At 40.5% G+C, this 24,145-nt stretch overlaps 1 protein-coding gene across 3 annotated transcripts in view; it reads left to right on the forward strand.

The window, feature by feature from the left end:
* The window catches only part of egln1a (egl-9 family hypoxia-inducible factor 1a), a 37,057-nt gene that overhangs the window by 6,252 nt on the left and 6,660 nt on the right, over positions 1 to 24,145 (forward strand). The window contains exons 2-3 of one of the 3 annotated variants that reach the window (XM_086258602.1): positions 12,582 to 12,701; positions 23,499 to 23,936. The exons of 1 other annotated variant lie outside the window; for it this stretch is intronic. In XM_086258602.1, the coding sequence (XP_086114728.1) occupies positions 12,582 to 12,701; positions 23,499 to 23,912 (534 nt within the window). In that variant the 3' untranslated portion in view covers positions 23,913 to 23,936. Of the gene's footprint in view, positions 1 to 12,581; positions 12,702 to 23,498; positions 23,937 to 24,145 lie in introns of those variants that run through there. One more of the 3 variants, XM_086258603.1, reaches the window with a different exon arrangement.

Here is a 24,145-nt window from a genome sequence, read left to right on the forward strand (position 1 = left end):
TTTTTGGCCATATTGCCCTGCTCTAATTGGATCTAATGGTCTTTTTCTTTATGCCACTTAAATAAAATTATTTTTTCCATCCAGTTAAACATTTAAAACAGAAAAATAAAAAAGTTTAAAATTCAGATTATATTTATACATTTCATCTTAGTAACTTGAAATTTCAGTTTTTCATCTAAAAAGTTTGAGTTACTAAGTTTAAATTTTGAGATAAGTTTGACTCCTACATGGCAAAATAAATAAAATTTAACAATTAAATGTCAGAAAACAGCCTTTCATAGCTCTTTGAGTTTTACAATAATTTCATTATTTGATTTCCTGATCTGTAAACTTATTTTTATCTTTTTACTCTTTTGCATATAAAAACAAAGCTCCAACCTTCTGACAAGCTTTAAGCAGTTTTGAGGACTTCTTTGGTCTTTGACCTTGAGATATATTTGTCACATCTTTTTAGAGGGAAATAACAGACTATACCAGAACTGGAATTAGCGCTTAAAAATGATACACTAAGAGTTGTCCCTGATCTACATTTGTTACATCATGTTCTGTTATAACAGCCCTTGACATTTAAAGGATCTAGTGGTGAAACAGCCCACATTCGATTGAAGTCTGTGGCCTTTACTCGCTCCAGGTACTTGTTTTTATGTGCTGGCACAGCTCTAGTTGCCGTATGCTGTTATTTTTAGGTTGCTTCTCCTGTCCAGTCGGTCCCCCCTCCTCTCTCACCCTTGGCTGTTTCTTAGTAGGCCTAAATGTTTTGGAGAAAGCACATTATTTCAGGTTGTGCTGTTGATCCATGCAGCTGGCCACTCACTCACACTCTACTGAGAACTTGACTTCCTCGCCTACTGCCCTAGTTGCCTTGGCAAACACACGGCTGGACTGTGACCAGCAAATATCAGCATGACTTGCACAAATGGAAATGCTGCAAGTATCAATGGCTCAAAGGGATATGACACAATGTAAGCACAATTCGCATTGGGAGAGACAGAGGAAAAAGATTTTGCCCAAATAGTTATTAAATGGCATTGTTTCCATTTCCCCCGTTCACTTGATAACACTGTGGGAAGTTGCAGGCAGCGGGACATGTTTGTTTCTTTGCAGATCCAGCATGTTGGATGCTCTCTGATACCATTTAAACATTATCCGGAAACCTAAAGAAGTATTTAGTATTTATTTATTTATTGTCATTGTCAAGAACAATGAAATTGCGTTTGGGGCTTCCATACAACCCAAAAAAAGAAGAAAATAATAAATACCCCTTAAAAGTGACCCCTTACCAGTGTGACTCCAATGCAATAAGACAATCCTTAGCAATAATGTTCGTAGAAATTCAGACAAAGACCTGAGAAACATGACAAAATACAACAATGCAACCCATTCAATATTATTGTACTGTGAGATATGATATCAGATATGATAGTTATCTATTTAAGAAAGAGGGGGGGGGCAGGAGGGGGAAGAGAATAAAGATATGATGCACCAATGCAGACCAGTTCATTGCTATTAAGAAGTTGGATATGGTTATTGTCCGTGAGAGGGGGGCAGAGAGTTCAGGAGCCTCACAGCCTGTGGATACAGGCTGTTGGCCAGTCTGGATGTTCTGGCCTGTATAGACCTGTACCTTCTCCCTGAGGGCAGCAGATGGAAAAGGTGGCGCGCAGGGTGATGTTGGTCCCGCAGGATACTGTGCACCCTCCTCAGACAGCGAGTGGGGAAGCTTGTAGCAGCAACATAATTGTCCTGTTACTGACTTATTTCACGCTACTGTTAGTCTGTCTTACATGATAAAAGAATAGCCAGCTAAGCTAAGGCTCCATTATAAACACCCTTACTGCTACTTTTCAAAGTTGACATTATTAAAGTTATGCCGATCACATGAAACATGATAGCCGTGTTAAGCATGCTGAAATATGACTCAGTACTGAATTTAAACACTGTACATACTGTAATGAGGTCCCACAGCAGCTTAAGTTTTCAAATATAATGCAGCCCAATACACACAAGGGAGATGTTGCTCCTGGTTTGTTTGTTTTTTTGGTCCTTTTTTTCATATCATAGGGCGCTGCAAGGCTGCACATATCCGGTTGTTCAGTCTGACGTCACTAGCCGTGTCTGGGTCTAAACTCCGCTGCAGGTCCATATATCAAATGATCACTGTGGCATTACTGAGAGTTGAAAAACTGTCTAAAGTCTTTCATCTTTAATAAAATGATCAGCGTTCTGCTCTACCAGGTGTAACAATTGAGTTTAGCATCCAGGCATCCATGAAAACGGAATTTATGACATTTAACGGAGTTAGAAGTTAGCAGGGAGTTAGCTCGCTAGCTTCTATCTAAATACATTATAGCATGTCCTGACTGCGGGGTTTTGGAAACAAATTAAAACGTACAGCTCTGTTATCACTTCCAGCATAAATGAAGACAGAAAACTAAACAGCAGTGACGTTTGTAGGGTTACTGAAGTTGAGCTACCTGCTATATAATGATGTGCTACGTGACCGCTAGCGACACAGCTATGTTAGCATAATATAAACAAGCTAACTTTTTTTTCCACTCGATAAAAGTTAACGTGAGTGTTTTCGGTGGTCAGGAACAAATGTAATCGCATGGCAGGATGCTGTAAAAGGACCAAACTTCAGCCAGGAGAACAACTGAGATAATCCATCCACAATACGAAGTTAGTCATTCATATACTGCTGCATGGGCTGGGCTGTAGTTACATCCTAAGGTTTTAAAAACTGAGCTTAAATAAATGATTAGCGGTAATAAAAGCCGAGGGAGGTCAACAGTGATCACTGACTGTTTTAGGAGCTTTTTGAGATCAAATAGAAGAAAATACATAACATTAAACATGTTAACAACACAAAAGCCATATTAAACGCAGACTACTTTAGACCCGGAAGTAGGATTCGTCGCGTCATCACTGAACAACCGGATATGGATTCCAGCTGCATTACTGTCTCAAACATGACTCTTTATTGTGAAAAACAACGGGTCAGCTGTGGGAAAAAAACATCCCCCTGTAACATAAGTGTAGGCAAGACCTAGAGACAACAACAAACAAACAGTTTTCTGGGCTTTCTTTCTTTTAGTGCTTCCGTATGCGATAATTTTAAAAGTTGTTTCAGCAAGGAATACAAACCAGAGACATCCCATTGATATAATTTAAATGTGTGCATTTGCAGGTTTTGTTAGTCTTAGTTGTCTGTAAATGCATTAAAGTCTGGTAATAGACTGTTAGATTAAAGATAAACATTTAAAGATGTTGTTCTTGCTTTTTATAATGTCTTTGGGCACTAATTGATTCATCAAGAATACATTTGTAAATTGTCAAGAAAAGGACGACTTTAAGGAAGTTTAATTGAAAAGCTGTTACTGTCGTAGACTGTGAGCATGTAATACGGTATGCGGTATTGCGATTTTCCGTTGTTTTTTTCAAAATCTTTTCCTCATGCTATGAAATCATCTTGTCAATTCATTCATTTCAAAGCAGTTCAACTTAAACAGGACAGAACTGGACAGACCCCTTCCTTATCAACAGAGTTTGATAACAGTGTTTTGACGTTGTTGGCAGTTATTTGCTTTTGTCATTTGTTCTGTCACAGAGCAACGTGTGGACATGTGCTTTCAGAAGGAAGTTGACCGTTGACCTAAATCTTAAAGCTCTACAGAGCGAGTAGACAAGAGGAAGTCATGTGACAGTGGTCCTCTGAGCGCTGGGGACAGCTATACGTTATGCTAAAGGCTCCACGAGCTGCTCATTCCGTCCGCCTACAGTACCAGCTTGACTTAAGTGCAGCACATTTCATGCCTGGTTTTATCCTGCTTATTGTTTAACCATCTCACTGTTGACCAGAAATAGTCTAGGAAGTATTCAGCGCTCAGGCTCACCCATCACTTTGGGGTCCTTAGGGACTAGTAAAGCGCTATATAAATACAGGCCATCATGGTCACGTATCCCCTCTCAAAGCCTGTAATTCATCTGTGGATTTCTTCAAATGCTCATGATACCATTCTTTTATTTAAAACCATAATGTGGTCTAAGCCGTGTAGAGTGATTTCTAAATCAGTGTGACATACCAGAGAGAGGGATGAATGCATCTAATTTAATCCAGCATTTGTTACAGTGTCGTTTTCTTGAATAAGTGCTCATCGGTTAAAATGAAGCTGTTAAAATATACATTTTATTAAAGCTTAAAGCGCACATCCATCCTTCTGTTTCCTATCACAGCTGTCTAAGAGCAACACCTGGCCACGATCCAGGTGGAGCCCTGAGAAAGAGCTCTTTGTTTTTTACTACTTGCAACCGTGGGCTTGAAGACAGGAAGGATTTATGGTGGGTGGAGGGTGATAGTAATGGTGGTTTTAAAAAAACAAATTAAAGCATAATTAGAATTTTTTTCTTTTAAATAGAGAAAGACAGTCTCAGGGGATCACAAGCTAATGTATTCCAAGCCCGGATAAACAGGATGGTTGCGTTCAGGAAGGGCATCTGGCATAATTTCAGTGCCATATCAAACATGAACATCCATCCACTGATGAACATATTTTTGCAAATTAGATACTTTAATAATTATAATTGCCTCTTTGCAACAGTAAATGAAGGCTTCGGCTGTTATTTAAGTCATGTTTAATATAGATGTAGATTTCACTTTGTCTTTTACTTAGAAAGCCAATTTCTTAACTCATATCTTGACATGTTCAACTGTAACATATCAACATGCTGCATCACCCAGTTTCAGAATGAGTTCACATGGCTCTCACACAGTTGATGGAGTGGATGGAGCCATCAGAGGTCAGATACAAATATCTGCTCTGTTGGTTTTTGGGCTGTTCGATATAACGATATATATCGGATGACGATATAAAAACGTCTATCGTTTCATTTTACGCAATCGTTTGTTTCGTGGTGTCGCAAAATAGACTGTTTACGGCAATATTTTTTCATTGTTTTGATGGTCACTGTAGTGGCTATGTTAATTAGTTAAAGTTCTCTCTTTCTCTTATATTTTATATAACCACACTACAGACAGACAAGCGTTTGTTTTTATGCGTTGTCGTTAGCAACAACGACGGTAAAACCACCGCGTGTCCGCTTGTTCCACATAAACCTTTCACAATAAAGCTCAAGATCCTGTTGAGACTTTTCAAAATAAACTGAATCACGTGAAAGATGCAGAGTTTTTACGGATGAGAAGCAAAAAAGAGTCGTCGTGTGCTAAAAAATAAACCTTAGACTCAAACGTTAGAACAGGCTTTTCCCTGCAGCACGCCGTGTAATAAACACAAAGAAAACGGCGGGCGTTACAACTTATGTCTAAAAATGTATCATTTCAGGTAGTGGTTAAAACACTCGACTCCAGCTACACGATGCCCAGCTGGAAACAAGTCGAGCTGCCTAAGATTCACAGAATTTACAGAAAATGTTACACTTTTGGGATTTATATCGTTATCGGACGATAGATGTCTTAATATCGGGATATGAGATTTTGGTCATATCGCACAGCCCTAGTTGGTTTTCATTGAATATGAGTCAAGGCTCTTGAACTCTGTGAAAAATCATAATGATTTTAGTCAATATTGCAATTGTGATTATTTAATAGAATTATTAACTTAAACATCAAGTTATTGAGATTAAATCTTTTTTCTGGGGGATTTCCTTAATAAGCCGGTCGTGCACCTCTCGGTTTTTGTAACCTGTCGCGTTTTGCTGCCACAGCTGGGTTGAAGACTCAAGTGTTCAATCATGTCAGTTTTTTATCACCATTTTAAGGATATTTTGATACAGAAGATTAGAGGGTCACTGATTGCACATGTTTTATTATATCAGCTCTGATGTGATAGTATTGTCTGAGTGGAAACGCCTTTCGTTGAGGAGAAGACCGCAGCGGCTGTCTGCGCCTTAATGGCAAGCATAAATAGACGTGGCTTTAAAAGCCGTTAACAGCGGTGCACGAAGCGATCAACATGGTGGGTACACTGGGCCCTTTAGTAGACACTCACAGCAACCATGGGTGAACAACAAGGCGCTGAAGCTGACAGTTTTACTTTCTCTAGATAAATCTTGTTGACCGAAGGCTCTCTTTTAGTCCTCGTGGCTGGAGCTGCACTAAACAGTGAGTGAGCTTGAGATTTAAAGGGAAAGGGTGGGCTCGATTTATGACACAAGAAAAAGCGAGAGCTTTATAGCAAAAATGAATAGTAATAAAGAAAAGTTATCCTTTTTTCCCCCTGTTGGTTTTATAACTCAGTTAATTCCACTAAAATGAATAGACACAGACTGACTGACTGCAGGGATCCCAGACCTGAGTTTACTCCGGGTGAAACTTAAAGCAGCTCACAGAGACCAGCATATGCATTTATCTTTAGTTCGTCAGCGGGAGAGTGTGCTGAGATATACAGCGCTTTCAAGTTTAAACAATTCCTCTCAGAATATTTGCGTAACAGTACCAGAGAGTGCGTTTGTGTTTCCACCGCAACATGTGGAGGTTAAAGGGTAGTGTTGCTGCTGCATACGTCCCTCAATTGTTCACAGCCTGCCATAAAGAAGAAAAGAGTAAACTGGGCCATTACTTTAAACAAGGATTTCCTCTGAGGCAGCACCACTCTCGGACAGATAAAGCAGTGAGCTATCCTGGGCCAAAACCCAAACTGCCGTGGTTCCCACACTCCTCTGTGCTACAAGGTCTCCATCCCAACTGTTTGTACTCATGTTTGGATAAGCATCTCTTATGTGAAGTGAGCGGACTCCTTGCAGCTTTTCCATTTTTCTCCACCCCAGTTCAAGGCTCACATCCTGAGTTATGTGTCGACACAGGGTGAAAGTTCCCTAATGTCATGTGTAGATGCATTTGTTTCACAGGTCTGTTTTAAGCAACTGTCCTTTATGTTTAAAGCTGTAATCAGTTTTTAGTTTGAGGACATGTTCTGGTAAATGTATGCCATTCTGCTGAATTTCTTAGTTATTTCCTTCTTTCTATATAGGAGCCCTTTAAATGTTTGCATTAGCATTTCTTTTACCCGACAATGTTTAAGGTACCATAGCTTAGTTAATGTTTGAGCTACAAAAAACAACTTGGGTTTATTCTCTCATTTCCCACTGAAACGTTAATCTCATATATATATATATATATATATATATATATATATATATATATATATATATATATATAAATTTTATATTTATTAGGGGTGCAACAATACTCGTATCGATATTGAACCGTTCGATACAGTGCTTTCAGTTCGGTACGCATATGTATGAACAATACAAAATACATTTTTAATTTATTTTATCAACTTTCCTTCTGACGATGCTGTCTGTGTTGAGTGCTCAGTGGATCTGCGCTCGACAGTGCAGCCTAGGCGGAGTAGTCAAACGCAGATTCACTGAGCGCAGGGCAAGCTAGCGAGACAGAAGTTAAGCTCTCCTTGCAACATGGCAAATTGAACCTCCCCTACCCTCATTCAGATCTGGCGTTTGGATGTGATGTATGACCCTGAAGGTAAGCGCATCATGGACTAAAGTAAAACAGTATGTTGGATGTGCCATGCAATGCTCAATTACATGGGTGGGAGCTAGTGTGTTAGCGCAGTTAGCTCGTTAACGTTGCACAGGGCGATCCGGTAGCTCGTTAACGGAGATTTGCCGTGTTGTGGCCTTAACGTCATTTCAACGAGATTAACGCTGACAGCACTAGTGGGAACACAACGAATATGACTGCACATTTACTCCGACATCATCCTAGTGCAAAGACAAGTGGAAGCAGACAAAAACAACAAGCACGCATGCACCAAACTTTACCCGAGTCATTTAGACAGCCGTTAGCACATGATTCTCCTTATGGGGACCTGATATGTTTAATATGCTGCTGAGAATATAGCCCAGAAGAAGCGTATAGTATAGCTTTTATTTTGGAAAGAGCCATTTCTCTGTAATAAACTCTCTTTTCCAAAGATGAGTGATTCCTCAATCAGATACAGGGCTCGCAAAATCGCCTGCTCTAAGTCCTGGGGCTAGCGATTTTTTCCAGTCGGGCTACCAAAATCTGTCTCTGCCCTGCCCGTCGGCCTATCGTAGGAAGGAAAAATATATGTCAATGCTTTTGCATTCTTTCGGAAATGTAGCTGGGTAATTATGTCATTGGCATCGGTGAGCCACTGTCAATATGTGACATATTGAAATCGCGTTTGAATTTGCGCTTGTTTTTTGCTTTCACTTTGCAATCGCGCGAACTGTGTATACGGAGCGACAGCACTGATTGGTGAGTGATGATAATTTGCGCACCAATTCCTCTGACATCGTTAGCTTACTATGCAAACATGATAAGTGAAATCTCCCGCAGCAAGCTCAAACATGTGCAGAGAATCGCTGAGCGTTATGTGTGTGTGTGTAAAAGCAGCAGGATACATATTGTAGCGGGTCAGGGCTGTTCGGGGTTCTGTTTGTACAGTTATGTTTTGTTTATGTTGCCATAGTGACGGGTGACGCCCTCTCACTGCGACGGTGTGTCCTTCCGGGGTCAGAGGGCGCCCTGTGTGTCGTTGTTGTTGTTGTTGCTGTGCTGTTGCTGCACTGAGCAGTTAGTTAGCGGCAGTGTTCTTCTGCAGATGTCAATAAACGGCTGTGCTCCCTGGCTAGCTCACGGGAAGCAAGACCAAACGACACCTCCGTCTCCTCGTTGTCTGAGCTCGCCACATTGGTGTCAGAAGTGGGATGATGGTGGCACCCCATGTTCTGACCCGAGTGACTTTTCCCCCGCCGGTCGTGACCGGCCGGTGCGCCAAAAGAAGGCACCTGGACATTTGCAGGACTTTGTGTGGGGTAATGGGGTCGTCGGGGACGACTGACCCCTTAGGTGGGGGCTATGTAGCGGGTCAGGGCTGTTCGGGGTTCTGTTTGTACAGTTATGTTTTGTTTATGTTGCCATAGTGACGGGTGACGCCCTCTCACTGCGACGGTGTGTCCTTCCGGGGTCAGAGGGCGCCCTGTGTGTTGTTGTTGTTGCTGTGCTGTTGCCGCGCTGAGCAGTTAGCTAGCGGCAGTGTTCTTCTGCAGATGTCAATAAACGGCTGTGCTCCCTGGCTAGCTCACGGGAAGCAAGACCAAACGACACTTCGTCTCCTCCTTGTCTGAGCTCGCCACAATATTTTAGTTCTGCTGAGCCAAATAAGACAGGTCAGGGTGAAGAAGTGACAGCCAAAGAAAAGCTTACCACAAAACGGAAAAGTTATGACAAATCAGACGATAAGGCAAAAAGAAAGTGCAGCTTTATGGTTTCATGGACAAACGAATTTCTGTGGCTGCAGTATGACGAGCTGTATATCCGGGGCTGCACATAAGTGGTCCGCAGGTGTGCATTCGCTGTCAAAATAAAAAACGGGCACAAGATAAGAAGTTGCAACGCCTGTTTGCGTACATAAGATTTTCAGGAGGAGGACAGACATTTGTTTAGAACTCTTAAAGATGTCGAAGAAGCAAGCTCCTTTAAGCAATTACTGTGATGTTCCTCCACCTCCAAACAAATGTCAGAAGGAGTCCAAACCACAAAAGAAGCACGTATTCTCGGAAAAGTAGTTGCAGGAGGTGAGCTGGCTTCAAACAAATGATGAACGCACAGAGATGTGGTGCGGAATGTGCCGTGAAAATTTAATAAATGACAAATTAAAAAGGCATGAACATTTTTTTTTGTATCGAAAAAATGTCGAACTGTGACACCAAAGTATCGAACCGAACCGTGAATTTTGTGTATTGTTGCACCCCTAATATATATACACACACACACACACACACACTAGTCTGGAAAAATTCATAATGCTAGTTTCCAGTCTAAAAGTACCAGATAAGTAACCCTTCAATTATTAGCTTTTATTATGCAACATTTGAAAGCATGTGCTGCAGCAGCAGTGTTTGAGTACCAGGCTTTATTTGTTATGTTCTCGGCCATTATCAAAGACCCATTTATTTAATTGACTGCTGTTTTTTGTTTTGGTTTTTTCAATCAAGGAAGTACATGGTTTGGTACTAGTTGCAGGTTGTGCGTGTTTGTAATGTCAATTATTTTCATGCTCTTTTAATATCCATCTGTGAAATGAAGCCTTCCTTTCCTGTGGCCTCAGCGACAGCCTCTGAGCTTTCTTCTGTGACCTCCTCTCGCTCTCTGCCTGTGAATGCCCATCGGCTTCAGAAGCCATGCCTATGGAATGTAAACAAACAACACCAAGAGTAAGGTCAGCCTCCTAATGAGGGCCGCGGAGGAATGCGGAAGAATAAGTGGCTAAAGGAAGGGAAGCTCAAATAGGTATAGAGGTTAGGGGTTAAGAGAGTGAGGAAACAAGTGTGTTAAAAATAGCTTTCATTTGAAAACATTTACTCCTGTCCCCACTATATCAGCAGTAACTCTGTTAGACAAAGGGAATGGAATTATGGGTTACCTGAGTTTAGTAGGACATGTTTTTTATTGTGGGAAATATGATTTTTTTTTTCCCTTCCCAACTATTATTATTATTATTATTATTATTATTATTATTTATATAGTTGTTATTATTTTAATACAGATTCTAACACGCCGAGGCTGTCTGGATTTTGCATTTTTGTAAATGTTTTAGCTAAAACATCTTATTCTCTTAGGATTTTTGTTTTTGTATAGACCAGCAATCCATATAGGTTTAGCTGTTATGCATGTCATGTTTTTTTTTGTAACAAGAATAATCACAAACCGCTCTTGCATTTGTTATATAGCATGTGCTGATGTCAAGCTTTCCTGGATCTGATGAAGCATTAGAACGTTTCTACAGCTGTCTATTTGAGGGAATTGTAAGCTAAAATGCCGCGTCGGGAGTTTTGCAGAGCGCCTAGGCTCTTGCACCTCGGCTCAGCAGACGCACAAACACACACACGCTTCCCCTACACACACACACATACACACACACACACACATCTCCTAGCAGCCGCTGTTTACCCATCTCCAGCCTTGCAGCGCAAGCCCAGCAGTTGAGGGTGGGAGGGGTGACATTGCCGAGGATCAGCCAGCCCTCCTCACGATCTGCACGTAGCACAACCATTAAAATACTGCAGCCTCTGGAGGGAGGCCAAGAGTCAAAGTTCACTCAGTTCACTCTTGTCTTCTTCTCCAGCCCCACCCCTATGCTTTCTCTGTCTGTGCCCCTCTACTTCTTTCTCTGCCACACACAGACTCACACAAAGAAAGAAAACATACTGGATTGCGACTTACTTACAGGAAGCGCTTTGTCAGTTCGTACCCCCCCCCCCCCCATCCCCCAACCCAGCACCTGTTCTTGTTAAACCCACCCCATTTATATTTAAAAAAAAAAAAAGATAAAATCCATGCAGCCAGAGCTACCTCCCCCATCTTTATGTCAGATTTTTTGTTGTTTTTCAGCTTTAAAGGCCCTGATAATGTGCATTCCAGCGGTAACCTGCATCACACAAAACATGTGAACACAATGTGGACTGACGCAAGTAACTGTGATCAGACATGTAGAGTAAGAAGATGCCGACGTGGGTCTGATGTCATTTTATTTTAATGCTCTCACTATGGCGTTAAAAGGCTTTGCACGCAAAGATTTACAATTTTTCTGTGGTGCAGTGAAATAATCATGAAATTTGTGCATGTACAGAAGTAAATGTACCTGTTCAACTCCCGGATGTTCATTTTGAATCCCAGCACCTTCAGTCTTTTCTTTGTTGAAAGGGTAGCTTTAACTTCTAAATGTGCTAGCATAGATGCTCTATAATATTTTACAGGGTAGAAACCCCGAGGAAGAAGTTTAGTCTACACTGAGTGTTTATAATAATGTTGCTATGGTTTATGTTGATGCAAGTTCTTGAAAGAATGTGGATGAACTTGCCTTTGTCTGTCATATCGCTGCTTAGACACTGCTTAGCATGAGGGCTTATTCCACCCTGTGTGCACGTTCACCACTCATCTGAAAAGAAAACACACGCTGTTTGGTGTTCAAGTGTCAGCTGTAATTTCCAGTGCAAAAGCTCTGAGATGTCTGAGAAATCTCTACTGTTAAAGAAAACACATTTTTCTGTATCACAGTCCTCGGGGTGGTGTGCAAATCACCGCTTGTGTGCGTCTTATTCCTGAAGGGCATTCGAAGGAGCGGGCGTGCTCCCTCGATGTTTACACCGAGAAGTTTACAAGAGCTCGTGGAGGTTCACTGCCAACACCCAAGCAGATCATGCAAGTCTTAGTAGAGCAGGAAGAGACGAGGGGAAGTTGCAGCATGATATCTCCGGTTTATTTTCCTTGCCAGTTTAAAGTTTATAACGAGGCAGCTGTGTTTTAGGCAGCTTGTGCCTTGTGTCAGTCCTGGTGCAGGTGAGGCAGTGCTACAGTCAGACTGCGGCGAGGCTTTCTGCTACTTCCACATCACGAGCCAGCAAATGCAGTTCGAGCTCCTTTGCTCCCGTTCCTCCCTTCTTTCTTGTCCTTGCAGTACAGCTTTTGTTTGACACATGAGCTGTAGAGACTGAATGCCTACATTTCTGCTGTTGTCACTGCATATCTGTTTTTACTAATCAGGGGTTTTTTTTCATGTTCCTCTCTTCAGGCAATGGTGGCATGTTACCCCGGAAACGGGACAGGATATGTGCGCCATGTGGATAACCCTAACGGCGATGGACGGTGTGTCACATGCATATATTACCTTAATAGAGATTGGAATGCCAAGGTATGGTAGTGATGTGTGGAGAACCTTCTTGTTATCACCATTTGATTCAAGAGTGATTTGAAATTAGAGCCCTACCGATACCCGGCCGTTATTGGTCTGCCGCAGATCTTTAACGAGTTTGAGCAATACTGGAAGGTTGATTTTAAGAAAGCAACCCCATCGTTTTGAGTTATTTTACATTATATTTTTTGTTTTAATTTCAATGACTCCTGTATTGGTCGGGCTCTATTTGAAATTATTTGTAAAATAATCATCAAAACAAAGTCATCTGTCATGTGTTTGTGTGTCAGGTCTTCATAACTTCTGACTTCCTGCCACAAGCATTTGACCAGTCAGTGCAGTTGTGGTGTGTGTGTGTGTGTGTGGCACTGTTGTCACCCTCCACCCTGCTTTATTCCATACACCACACCCGTACAGAGTTCATGATAGTGGTTACGTGTAGGTAAATGCTGTGTGGCCACTCTCCCTTTTTCATATTTCCCATTAAAATGCAGAGAAGGAAAAACACCCCATACTACCTTCCACGTTTCTTTGTTGTTGTTGTTTTATTACAGGAATTTTCATATAGTGGTCAAATTAATTGAACTTTGTGTCATACAGTACTTAAAATATATCCACAGGAATTCAGTATTATCCTAACTTTATTTTTAGATGTCCTGCTAGTAAGTTGAACTGCCTTTCACCTTTACAATTGCCTATTTCATTGAAGGTCTTAGAAATGTTGTCTTGAGATTTTTGTGCATATCAACAAGATAACGTCATGTACTTACTGCAGATTTGCGGAGAGCTCTTTCATGGTTTGATCCTCCTCATCCACCACATATCAAAGCTGCTCTGTTCAGTTGCTGACTGTAGAGGCCATTTGGGGACAGGGAATTCAGTGTTACTTACAAGAAACCAGTCTGAGATTATATAATATATATGACATTAGAGCAGGGCGATATGACCAAAAATATTTATCATGATATACATTTGAAAATTTGTGATAACGATATAACTGACGATATAATTGACACTAGACAAATTATTTTCAACTCCACAACTTTATTAGTGCAAACAAAAAACCATCAATGTATTTTCACTTAAACAAGCAGCTGTTTTTTATGTGCATTAAAGTTATATAAAAATTTAACAGTGCAAATGCAAATTCCTTGCTGACAATTTAACCAAAAGGCATTTCCAGTGGAAATTGGCCAACATATCCTCAGCATAACCATGTATAATATCCACAAAACTTAAAAAGAGGTTATACACACACAATAATAATAATAATATTATGTTGAAGCGCAGTACGTATCACTCCGCGAGGCTCCTGCCTACAATAGCCGTAATACTCCGACAATCCATCAAGCGGTGCGGGTTCGTAGCTTAGCAAAGTCGTACTAAAACATTTGACTGATTTGCTAACGCCGTGTACCACATAAAGGTCAGTAAACACAACCAGAATTCATACATAAGGCCCACGGGATTATAAGGGGTACTGTCGATTTTCAGAAAAATCAAAGGATTGGTTTTAAGTGTGCCGTATTTTCCAAAAAACATGGTAATAACGACGGCCCTCTAGCATGCTCTACCAAAAATAGTGCTTTGGTGTGTGTCTGACGGACGAAAGCTAAACCAGTTCCACATCACTGAAGTTGCAGCATTTTTACAAACCAATTCTGGTTCATCCGTTTCATTCAACGATCCGCTTTCGTCCTTCTCATTCTGCGTCGTCGCCATGCTTTTTCCGCCATGTGCATATGAAAACAAAGGCACTGCGCATGTGCGTTTTACCCATATTCTATCGTGATATTTCGTTTTCTTATCGTTGCCCATTATACCGGTATTACCGTGAATAGTATGATATGGCCCAGCTCAATATGACATCAACATCAGGAGATGGGTACACTGGTCACAGAGTGAAGGGCATGGTCAAAAAATATTCAGGTAGGTCATGACATTTAAATGAAGCTCAGCTGGTATTAAAGGGGACAAAAGGGTGTGACATGAAACTGCCTCCCACACCATTACACCCCCTCTTTGAATCTGCTGCTGGAGCTCATCTGCTTTAAGGCTGACGTGTTGCGTGTTCAGTGTGATGTAACAGATGTGTGATGTAATGGGTGGTTATTTGAGTTACTCGTTCTGTCAGTTCAACCCAGTCTAGCTGTTCTTCTATGACCTTTGCCATCACAAGGCATTTTTTATTCATTTAACTGGATCATTTTTCCTTCCAGACGTTTCAGTAAAGCCTAAAGTTGTGCATGCAAGTGTAAGTAGATCCTCTTGGCAATATGCATTTAACTGCAATGTGCTTCAAGAGTTTGACGTATTTGTCCTTAGATAAGCAGTTGGGGAGCATACCTTCTAGACAGGTTCCAAGTTTCCATAACAGAAGGCAGCAACTGTAAAGTGGATCACTTTCATGTTTCTTTGAGGAGACGGTGACATGACACCAGTGCTGGGGCAGTATGACCTGTATTTGTATCGCAGTGTTTTTTAGTCTTTTTACAGAAGCAGGCCTTTTATATATTTTCACAGTAAGTTGTTTATCTGTCAGGATTGTGCAGAATAAAAAGCGTTTTACTGTCATAATAAAAACTAAATAAACATAGAGGGTTTTTTCTTTAAATGATTAAATAAAATAAAAAAAATCTACTCTTGGGCTATCTTTAAAAAATATATACATTTGAAAGGGGCTCTAGAGGCAGTTTTCAACATAGACTGTATATAAAAGATGGTCCTATCCACCATACCATAACCTGTTGCATAGTGAAGTCCTGGGTTGAAGCCTCAAACAGCATTTTCACTACTTTTTCAAACAGTCAGGAATAAATGGCGGGTCTGACAGTGAAATCAAGGGACACTGCATTCCCTGCTTTATCTTCCATTCTGACTGTAGTGAGGAACATAAGTTACTAATTGAACTGCATCTTACTGTCACTGTGACCTGAAACTAGCGACTGACCTCAAAGTCATTCACAAAGTGTTTATTGAGGTCGAAGAGCAAAGCAATCATTTTCCTACAACTGAAAGTCTTTGTGCAAGGCACTTGTCATTGGCTGTACTTGTTCAGACCTGTGTCCAATTTGTACATATAGTAAAAGTTTCAGTTCACTGTATTGCCACATTTTGGCTTACTTTTTAAATGATTGTGGTGTTAATTGTTAATCCATTGTCATATAAAACACCTGTTAATAAAATAATCGTGAATTATTATTTGTCAATCTAATATAGTTTTTTTTTTTTTTTTTTTGTTATAAAGAGGGTGCAGAGATCATACAGTTCCCCTCCCAATATGCTCTAAAATGCATATAATATATTATGTATAATCTCTGGGGAAAACCGTGTTGAGCGTTGTCTCTTCACCGATATAGCGATATTTGAAAAGATCATATTATGCATGAAATTAGGACTGGTATACCGGATGTGCGGCTATATCTGCTAGCATTACAAGTCACATGAGTAAACAAGAGGCTGACGTCCACACTTCCTTACATAGTTGACCTCCAGACCTGTATATGAAAATGACATAATTACAGGAAACTCTGTGCTGCTTTGAGATGCGAGTTTGCGGCAGGTCATGCATGAGTCTGTGTTCTCGCTGTGATTTCTTTCTAAACATCTATCACTGAGCAAGCAGTGAGGTGAGTGGAATGTGAGAGGAGACAAAATACACAGCCGAGTTAACAGTACTTTTACATTTAATTGCAAATACTGATACTGTGATCGACCCTTTTGCTGGTCACTTATGTACTGCTTTCAGCTGCTGCCTTATTCATCACAGGTCTCCACATACAACCCTCAGACCCTCAAAGGGATTCCTGGTTGTTTTAGCATGTTGCTGTTGTTCATCTGCATTAATGCAGTTTCTGTGATGGTCAGGATGATTTACTTTGATTTGTGATAACAGTAGGTACTTCTTTTTTTTTTTTAGTTTATCAGATGTCACTACACCTTATTCAAAGCAGCAGTCTCCTGAATCTGACTTGCACCATTTACATTGTATTATCTGTTCTCTGAGCACTTCCTCCGCAGAATTGCCTGTTTTCTTATCTATATAGTAAATCTTTTCCTGTTAATGCGTATATCAGTCATGAGGTAGGTTGTACTGCTTTTTTTTATGCGCATGCTTTAGTTGTTACAGCAAGCCATGTGCTAGATTCCTGTTGGACATGTGAATAATTACAATCTGGCCTCTGATTGGCTATTAGTAGGCTTATAGAATGTGGTTGCCTGGATACCGGGGCCTCACTATGAGAGAGTGACATGGCTTTGGAATGTTCAGGTTCAGTTGTTCCAGTTATTTACCCCCCAAATTTATGTCTCTTCAGCCGCCACGCCTTCTGTATAAAATCACTTTGAGACTTTAACATGTAGATGTCCATCTATCTGCAATGCAGTAAATAAAATGTTGATTTAATATTATACACTCATTTACCACACAGGCAAGCAAATGTAAGAGAAAGGAAATGACTCAGCCGCTTTACTGCATATACGAAGTGCAAAGTATGCTTAAAGGTTTAACCTACAACCCATATATTTTTCCCTCCTTTTGGAGTCACTTTAAACATCAAGCTAAAGTACTTTGCGACTGTAGGGAAAGGAAAAGCTGCCTTTCAGAAACCTCAGCATTTTAGTGTCTGCCAAGGTGAGTTGAGAGGAAAGCAAAACGACAAAATATGATCACTGAGAAACAAGGAGCCTTACGAACAATGATAAGGTTAAATTCATGTGTTGTAAGATTTGTTAAAATGGAAAGTAAAGGGGCCTAATCTTTAAAATATAGACGAGCTGGGCTGGTTCCACAGTAGAGGAACGTGATGGCCAAAGGTTCTGCCTCCAGTTTTATTTTTGGAAACTCTCTGAACCACAAGTCTGCACTCTGACAATTGTGTACTCTATTGGAATAATGTGAAAATGCCAGGCCTTAAAAATGCGATGCAGCTTTGTATGCACTGAGAAGAGTTTTAATACCGTTTCTCGATTTAAAGGGGGCTTATGAAGGGAAGCTTTTATGAGAAAATGTGTTCTTTTTGTTCTGGTTGCTCTCAGTACTGTGTTTTTGTTTTTGTTTTTTTTATGGGAAGGTGAATTAAAGGCTTTTCAGAGAGAGAGGCATGCAGACATCCTAAAAACATGAAAATATAAAAGTTCAATTAGGAAGTAACAATGCACCAACAGTTTTTTTTCACTGTCTTGTGACAGGATGTTCCGTTTTGTTGACAATGCTGCACAGTCGTCGAGACTGTTACGTATGAGACAAAGAATATATTCTTGTCAAAAATGACTCCCGGGATTTCTCGTAGTAGCAATAAAGGCCAAGGTAACATCACCGAATACACATGTTAAGACTGTGTTTCCCTGAGGTTTTTGGCCAATATACTTAGTTGGCTTTAGAAAAAGAAAATTACAGGTCATCGAATTCGTTGTGCCTTCAGATGTTTTTGTAGTTTAACCAACTGATGTGTGTGTTCTGGTTGTGTGTTTGAGTCTCATCTGCATGGAAATAGAGATTTATGCACTGTTTCTTTGTAACATTCCCTAAGGAAGCACGTTTAAGGTAGAAAGTATCTATCCCTAACACAGAACCCTGTGGAACTCCATGGCTACATACAGGAAAGAATCATCTCAGACATAAAAACATGGGGAACTTGAATTATTATGTTAAAAACCTGTGCTGTGTCAGTTTATCTAGTAGGACAAGTATAGAGATGAGTACAGTAGTCTGAGATTGTGACAAGATTGTTGGTGGCATTTGCCGTTTCTGTGATAAATCCTGACCTAGACAGACTTTAATGATACAGCTGTGAGAAAGATGTGATGTTCAAAATGGTCACCATTTTATTTTTAAAGATATGAAGAGTCATGTGATCATTGGTGGTGTCAGTCTGGCTACAGTGCTGGGTTTTTTTCCAGTCAGCAATGAGCAATATGCAATTCTGCCATTACTAAAGGCATATTTTTCAATGTTGTGATACTTTGGGTGAAATTCTTCCACATTAGTAAAACTCCCACCTCCCATGCAGCTGTATCGCAGCTGTATGAAGTATTTATATTTTGCAAGACTAGCTGCTATTTTTTAAAAGTTAATATGCTGTAAATTAGTAAGAAGTATGAAGTGTCCATACATGCTTTTTCTAGTATAATTATTTTACTCAGGGTTCCAGGGGATTTTATCTTCCTCCAGCCTACAGTGGGTGAGTGGCGAGGACCGGTCCTGCGTGCGTTAACACCCACGCTTGTAGTCGCCACTCCTATCATTCCTGTGAGCATGTTGCAGTAATCACCGCCACCATCACCAATACTAAAGCTAAAGTTATGAGCCCTGATTTACAGTAAATGTTATTTTAAATGATAAACATTCATACTGGTATCAGTGCAAGGTGCTGTCAGGTTTGGTGAGATTTTATTTGTTTAACTTGGACAGGGTGTAAAAACATCACGTCCCTACCACAGTTTCCAGCACCTACTCAAAAAAAAAAGTGTCTCATCAGCAATCTCAGTATTAGTAATTTCATAACTCTGTCATTGATGGGACGCTTCCTTTTATGAAGAAAGTTAACAGACTATTAATACTGAGAAAATTCTGGTAATGTGATCGCTGACTTTGAAATAATTTAAAGCTCAGCCGTCTGTTAAAGCAATCTGTACAGTCCACCCCAGTGTGTGACTCAAGCTGTGTGTGTGTGTGTGTGTGTGTGTGTGTGTGTGTGTATTTATAATATATTTATTAGGGTTGCAACAATACACAAAATTCGGTTCGATACTTTAGTGTTATGGTTCGATATTTTTTCGATACAAAAAAATGTTCATGGTTTTTTAATTTGTCATTTATTAAAATTATAAATATATATTTTAACTCAAAAGTACAGTTTTTAAATGTAATGTTGCTGAAACAAAAGTACCACCCAGCACGCCCCTGCGGGCGGTTTATCCTTCAAGCTCGGGTCCTCTACCAGAGGCCTGGGAGCTTGAGGGTCCTGCGCAGTATCTTAGCTGTTCCCAGGACTGCACTCTTCTGGACAGAGATCTCCGATGTTGTTCCCGGGATCTGCTGGAGCCACTCGTCTAGCTTGGGAGTCACCGCACCTAGTGCTCCGATTACCACGGGGACCACCGTTACCTTCACCCTCCACATCCTCTCGAGCTCTTCTCTGAGCCCTTGGTATTTCTCCAGCTTCTCGTGTTCCTTCTTCCTGATATTGCTGTCATTCGGAACCGCTACATCGATCACTACGGCCGTCTTCTTCTGTTTGTCTACCACCACTATGTCCGGTTGGTTAGCCACCACCATTTTGTCCGTCTGTATCTGGAAGTCCCACAGGATCTTAGCTCGGTCATTCTCCACCACCCTTGAGGGCATCTCCCATTTTGACCTCGGGACTTCCAGGTTATACTCGGCACAGATGTTCCTGTACACTATGCCGGCCACTTGGCCATGGCGTTATATATGGTTCGATACTTTGGTGTCACGGTTCGATATTTTTTCGATACAAAAAAATGTTCATACCTTTTTTAATTTGTCATTTATTAAAATTATAAATATATATTTTAACTCAAAAGTACAGTTTTTAAATTTAATGTTGCTGAAACAAAAGTAATTAAAAAAATAAATATATCTCAGGGCTCTCAAAATTTCAAAATCCCTGGTAGCCCTTTGGGCAGGGACTCTTCAGTTTTTGGTTGCCCAAAATAAATTTAAGTAGCCCGAATAAAAAAGAGAGCAATTTTTTGATTGATGTTTTGTTTCCTGTTTTGTTTCCTTTACAATATTATACATTAAAGTTTAATATTGTAAAGGAAACAAAACATTAATCAAAAAATTGTTGAAAAACAAATTACAACATTGTATAAAAATTGCAATCATCAACTCAAATACTTGGTTCTAATTGAACAGAAATTTCTATGAACTTGTAAGAACTGTGTAGGACATGAATCCATCTGTGTCAGATCCTGAATTTGAAATTTCCGCTGAAGTCACGGGTAAGAGACAAGTGGAACCAAGATCTGGCCATTTGCTTTTTGAAGTTTGCAAAGACTGCTACATTTTGCCAGTGGTAGTTCACTCTTTGCAACATAGTACGCTGTTCTAAACAGATTTTTCAGGTTTATTTTTAGTATGTTATTTGCAATTGGTGTTTGTTCTGGGAAAGATATTGCAGACTGAGCAATAATGCGTTTCTTGCATTTCTCATGGGTTCTAATGGGGGCCTTTCTTAAAATGACTGGTCCCAGTAACAAAGGCGCTTGTCGACTCAGAAATCGAGAGAAAACCAACAACACACCTGGCAGAACATCATGTTATTTACACGGGTGCACATAAGTGGTCCGCATGTCGGCATTCGCTGTCAAAATAAAAGACGCGCACCAGATAAGAAGTTGCAACGCGCGTTTGCGTCCATATAAAAAGCACTGTTTTTGTGCGCTAGAGTGGGATTTTCACGGCACATTCCGCACCACATCTCTGTGCGTTCATCATTTGTTTGAAGCCAGCTCACCTCCTGCAACCACTTTTCTGAGAATACGTGCTTCTTTTGTGGTTCGGACTCCTTCTGACATTTGTTTGGAGGTGGAGGAACATCACAGTAATTGCTTAAAGGAGCTTCTTCGACATCTTTAAGAGTTCTAAACAAATGTCTGTCCTCCTCCAGAAAATCTTATGTATGCAAACACGCGTTGCAACTTCTTATCTTGTGCCCGTTTTTTTTTGTTTTGTTTTTTGTTTTTTTTGACAGCGGATGCACACCTGCGGACCACTTATGTGCAGCCCTGGTTATATAGCTCGTCATATTGCAGCCACAGAAATTCTTTTGTCCATGAAACCATAAAGCTGCACTTTCTTTTTGCCTTATAGTCTGATTTGTCATAACTTTCACCCATAATCTTCACCCTGACACATACACATAACGGTCAGCGATTCCCTGCGCGATCAACCTCTCATATGTTTAAGCTTGCTGCGGGAGATTTCACTTGTCATGTTTGCATAGTAAGCTAACGATTGATAAGACGATGTCAGAGGAATTGGTGCACAAATTATCATCACTCACCAATCAGTACTGTCGCTCTCTATACACAGTTCGCGCGATTGCAAAGTGAAAGCAAAAAACAAGCGCAAATTCAAACGCGATTTCAATATGTCACATTGACAGTGGCTCATCGATGCCAATGACATAATTACCCAGCTACATTTCCGAAAGAATGCAAAAGCATTGACATATATTTTTCCTTCCTACAATAGCCCGACTGGAAAGATCGCTAGCCCCGGGACGTCGGGCTAGCGATTTTGCGAGCCCTGTATCTGATTGAGGAATCACTCATCTTTGGAAAAGAGAGTTTATTACAGAGAAATGGCTCTTTCCAAAATAAAAGCTATACTATACGCTTCTTCTGGGCTATATTCTCAGCAGCATATCCGGTTGTTCAGTCTGACGTCACTAGCCGTGTCTGGGTCTAAACTCCGCTGCAAGTCCATATATCAAACGATCACTGTGGCATTACTGAGAGTTGAAAAACTGTCTAAAGTCTTTCATCTTTAGTAAAATGATCAGCGTTCTGCTCTACCAGGTGTAACAATTGAGTTTAACATCCAGGCATCCATGAAAACGGAATTTATGACATTTAACGGAGTTAGAAGTTAGCAGGGAGTTAGCTCGCTAGCTTCTATCTAAATACAATATAGCATGTCCTGACTGCGGGGTTTTGGAAACAAATTCAAACGTACAGCTCTGTTATCACTTCCAGCATAAATGAAGACAGAAAACTAAACAGCAGTGACGTTTGTAGGGTTACTGAAGTTGGGCTAGCTGGTATATAATGATGTGCTACGTGACCGCTAGCGACACAGCTATGCTAGCATAATATAGGGCTTTGGAGTTGACGTCACGCCGCAATGCATTGTGGGAGCGCGGCACCATTTTCGGGGTCTACGAATCAAATCAAACACACTGTGTTGGAACAACGATTACAAGATGCTTAAAAGCAGCTCAAACGAGAATGGACTGTATAGAGACCGATTGCGTCCAGAGGCGAAGCGGCGGTACTTGCAGAAAATAGCGTGCATTGGAAATGTGGACCCGTATGAAATACGGCCGTGGAGTAGAAACCCTGAAGACCAACCGCTATTGACGTAGCCTGACATATTTCATACCTTATCTGTGGAATCAGCGCGTAAAAGTCGTCATTCAAACAAAGGTAAGTCAGCTCGAGTACTGCGTGTGAAATGCGTTTGATTTCCCTGCAAACATTCACATTAGTGCAGCATAAATTCATTCATGAGGGGAAATTACAGTGAGAACATGTGGAGGCTGTTAGAGGGATAACATAGTGAGTTCAGTGCATTGATGTGACATTGTCCTGAAGGATTGTTATTCTTTATGGTTAAAGAAATTGCAATGATTTATTAATGTTTATTATAAATAATCCTAATTACACATCTTGCTTCCATATTTGTATCCTGTGTCACTAAAAATACATTTTATTTTAATTTTATACATTGATTAATGACCTGCAGAATCTCCTTATCATATTAAGTGATTCATAATTGTCACTTTATGCTTTCTCCATCTCTAAAGTGATGACATCCTTGCATTACATGCTTTAGGTTCATTTTCTGCAGGCAGGTTTCTGACAGAGAACAGACAGATTTACACTATAACCTGCAGCGATGGACACATAAAGAAATGCATAATTACATGTATGTGCTAACTTTCTAAACACTTTGTTACATTTATGATAAAGTAGATAAAACACATTTACGTCGGCCTTGGCTCATAGTTCTTGTCTTTAAATGAACTTTGTCTGTGTGTGTTTCAGGTGCTGCTCTCTCAAAGACTGAATGAACCAGCATTGCAGCCATGGGTCACTGTGAGCATCACAGGGAAGGTTGAAGTCGCCCACTGCAGCTGTAAGGCCGGAGTCGCAGAGACCTGCACCCACGTCGCTGCTCTTCTGTCTAAAGTAGACGAAACAGTGTTGATCCGTGGCACAAGGACTGTTACAGATGAACCTGCATACTGGGTTTTGCTGGGTAATGTGACCAAGATACAGCCAGAGGTTGGCCATAAGATAGACTTCTCCTCTTCAGCTGCCCAAAAAAAGGCTCTTGATCAAAACATAAACAGACCATCTGTAGTGACAGGTAAAAGGAGCCGTCCTCAAAAAAGAAATCCCACCTGCTACTGTGGAGGAGTTGTCACTGCTATTGGATACTTTGCTGGAACACAGTAAAGCTGTGGGTTGTGACCCATAATGTTTTATCTAGGGGTCTAGATTTATGCCTGTAGTGCACTGCTGTGTAAATAATTTGCATTTACTGAATATGTACTGACTGAGTCCCACTGTTCAAAAGTTGAATAAAGAAACAAAATAATTTTGCCTTTTTTTTTTATTAAAACCACTTTATAGAGCATCACATCAGTAACAGTGTAAAATCCATATCATTTACAGTTTACAAATGACAA

The sequence above is a fragment of the Aulonocara sp. 'chitande type north' Nkhata Bay genome, linkage group LG13, assembly GCF_057382095.1.
Source record: "Aulonocara sp. 'chitande type north' Nkhata Bay isolate Kocher_YH1m ecotype deep benthic linkage group LG13, A_spYH_male_GT1.1, whole genome shotgun sequence".
In the NCBI taxonomy this organism is placed as follows: Eukaryota; Metazoa; Chordata; class Actinopteri; order Cichliformes; family Cichlidae; genus Aulonocara; species Aulonocara sp. 'chitande type north' Nkhata Bay.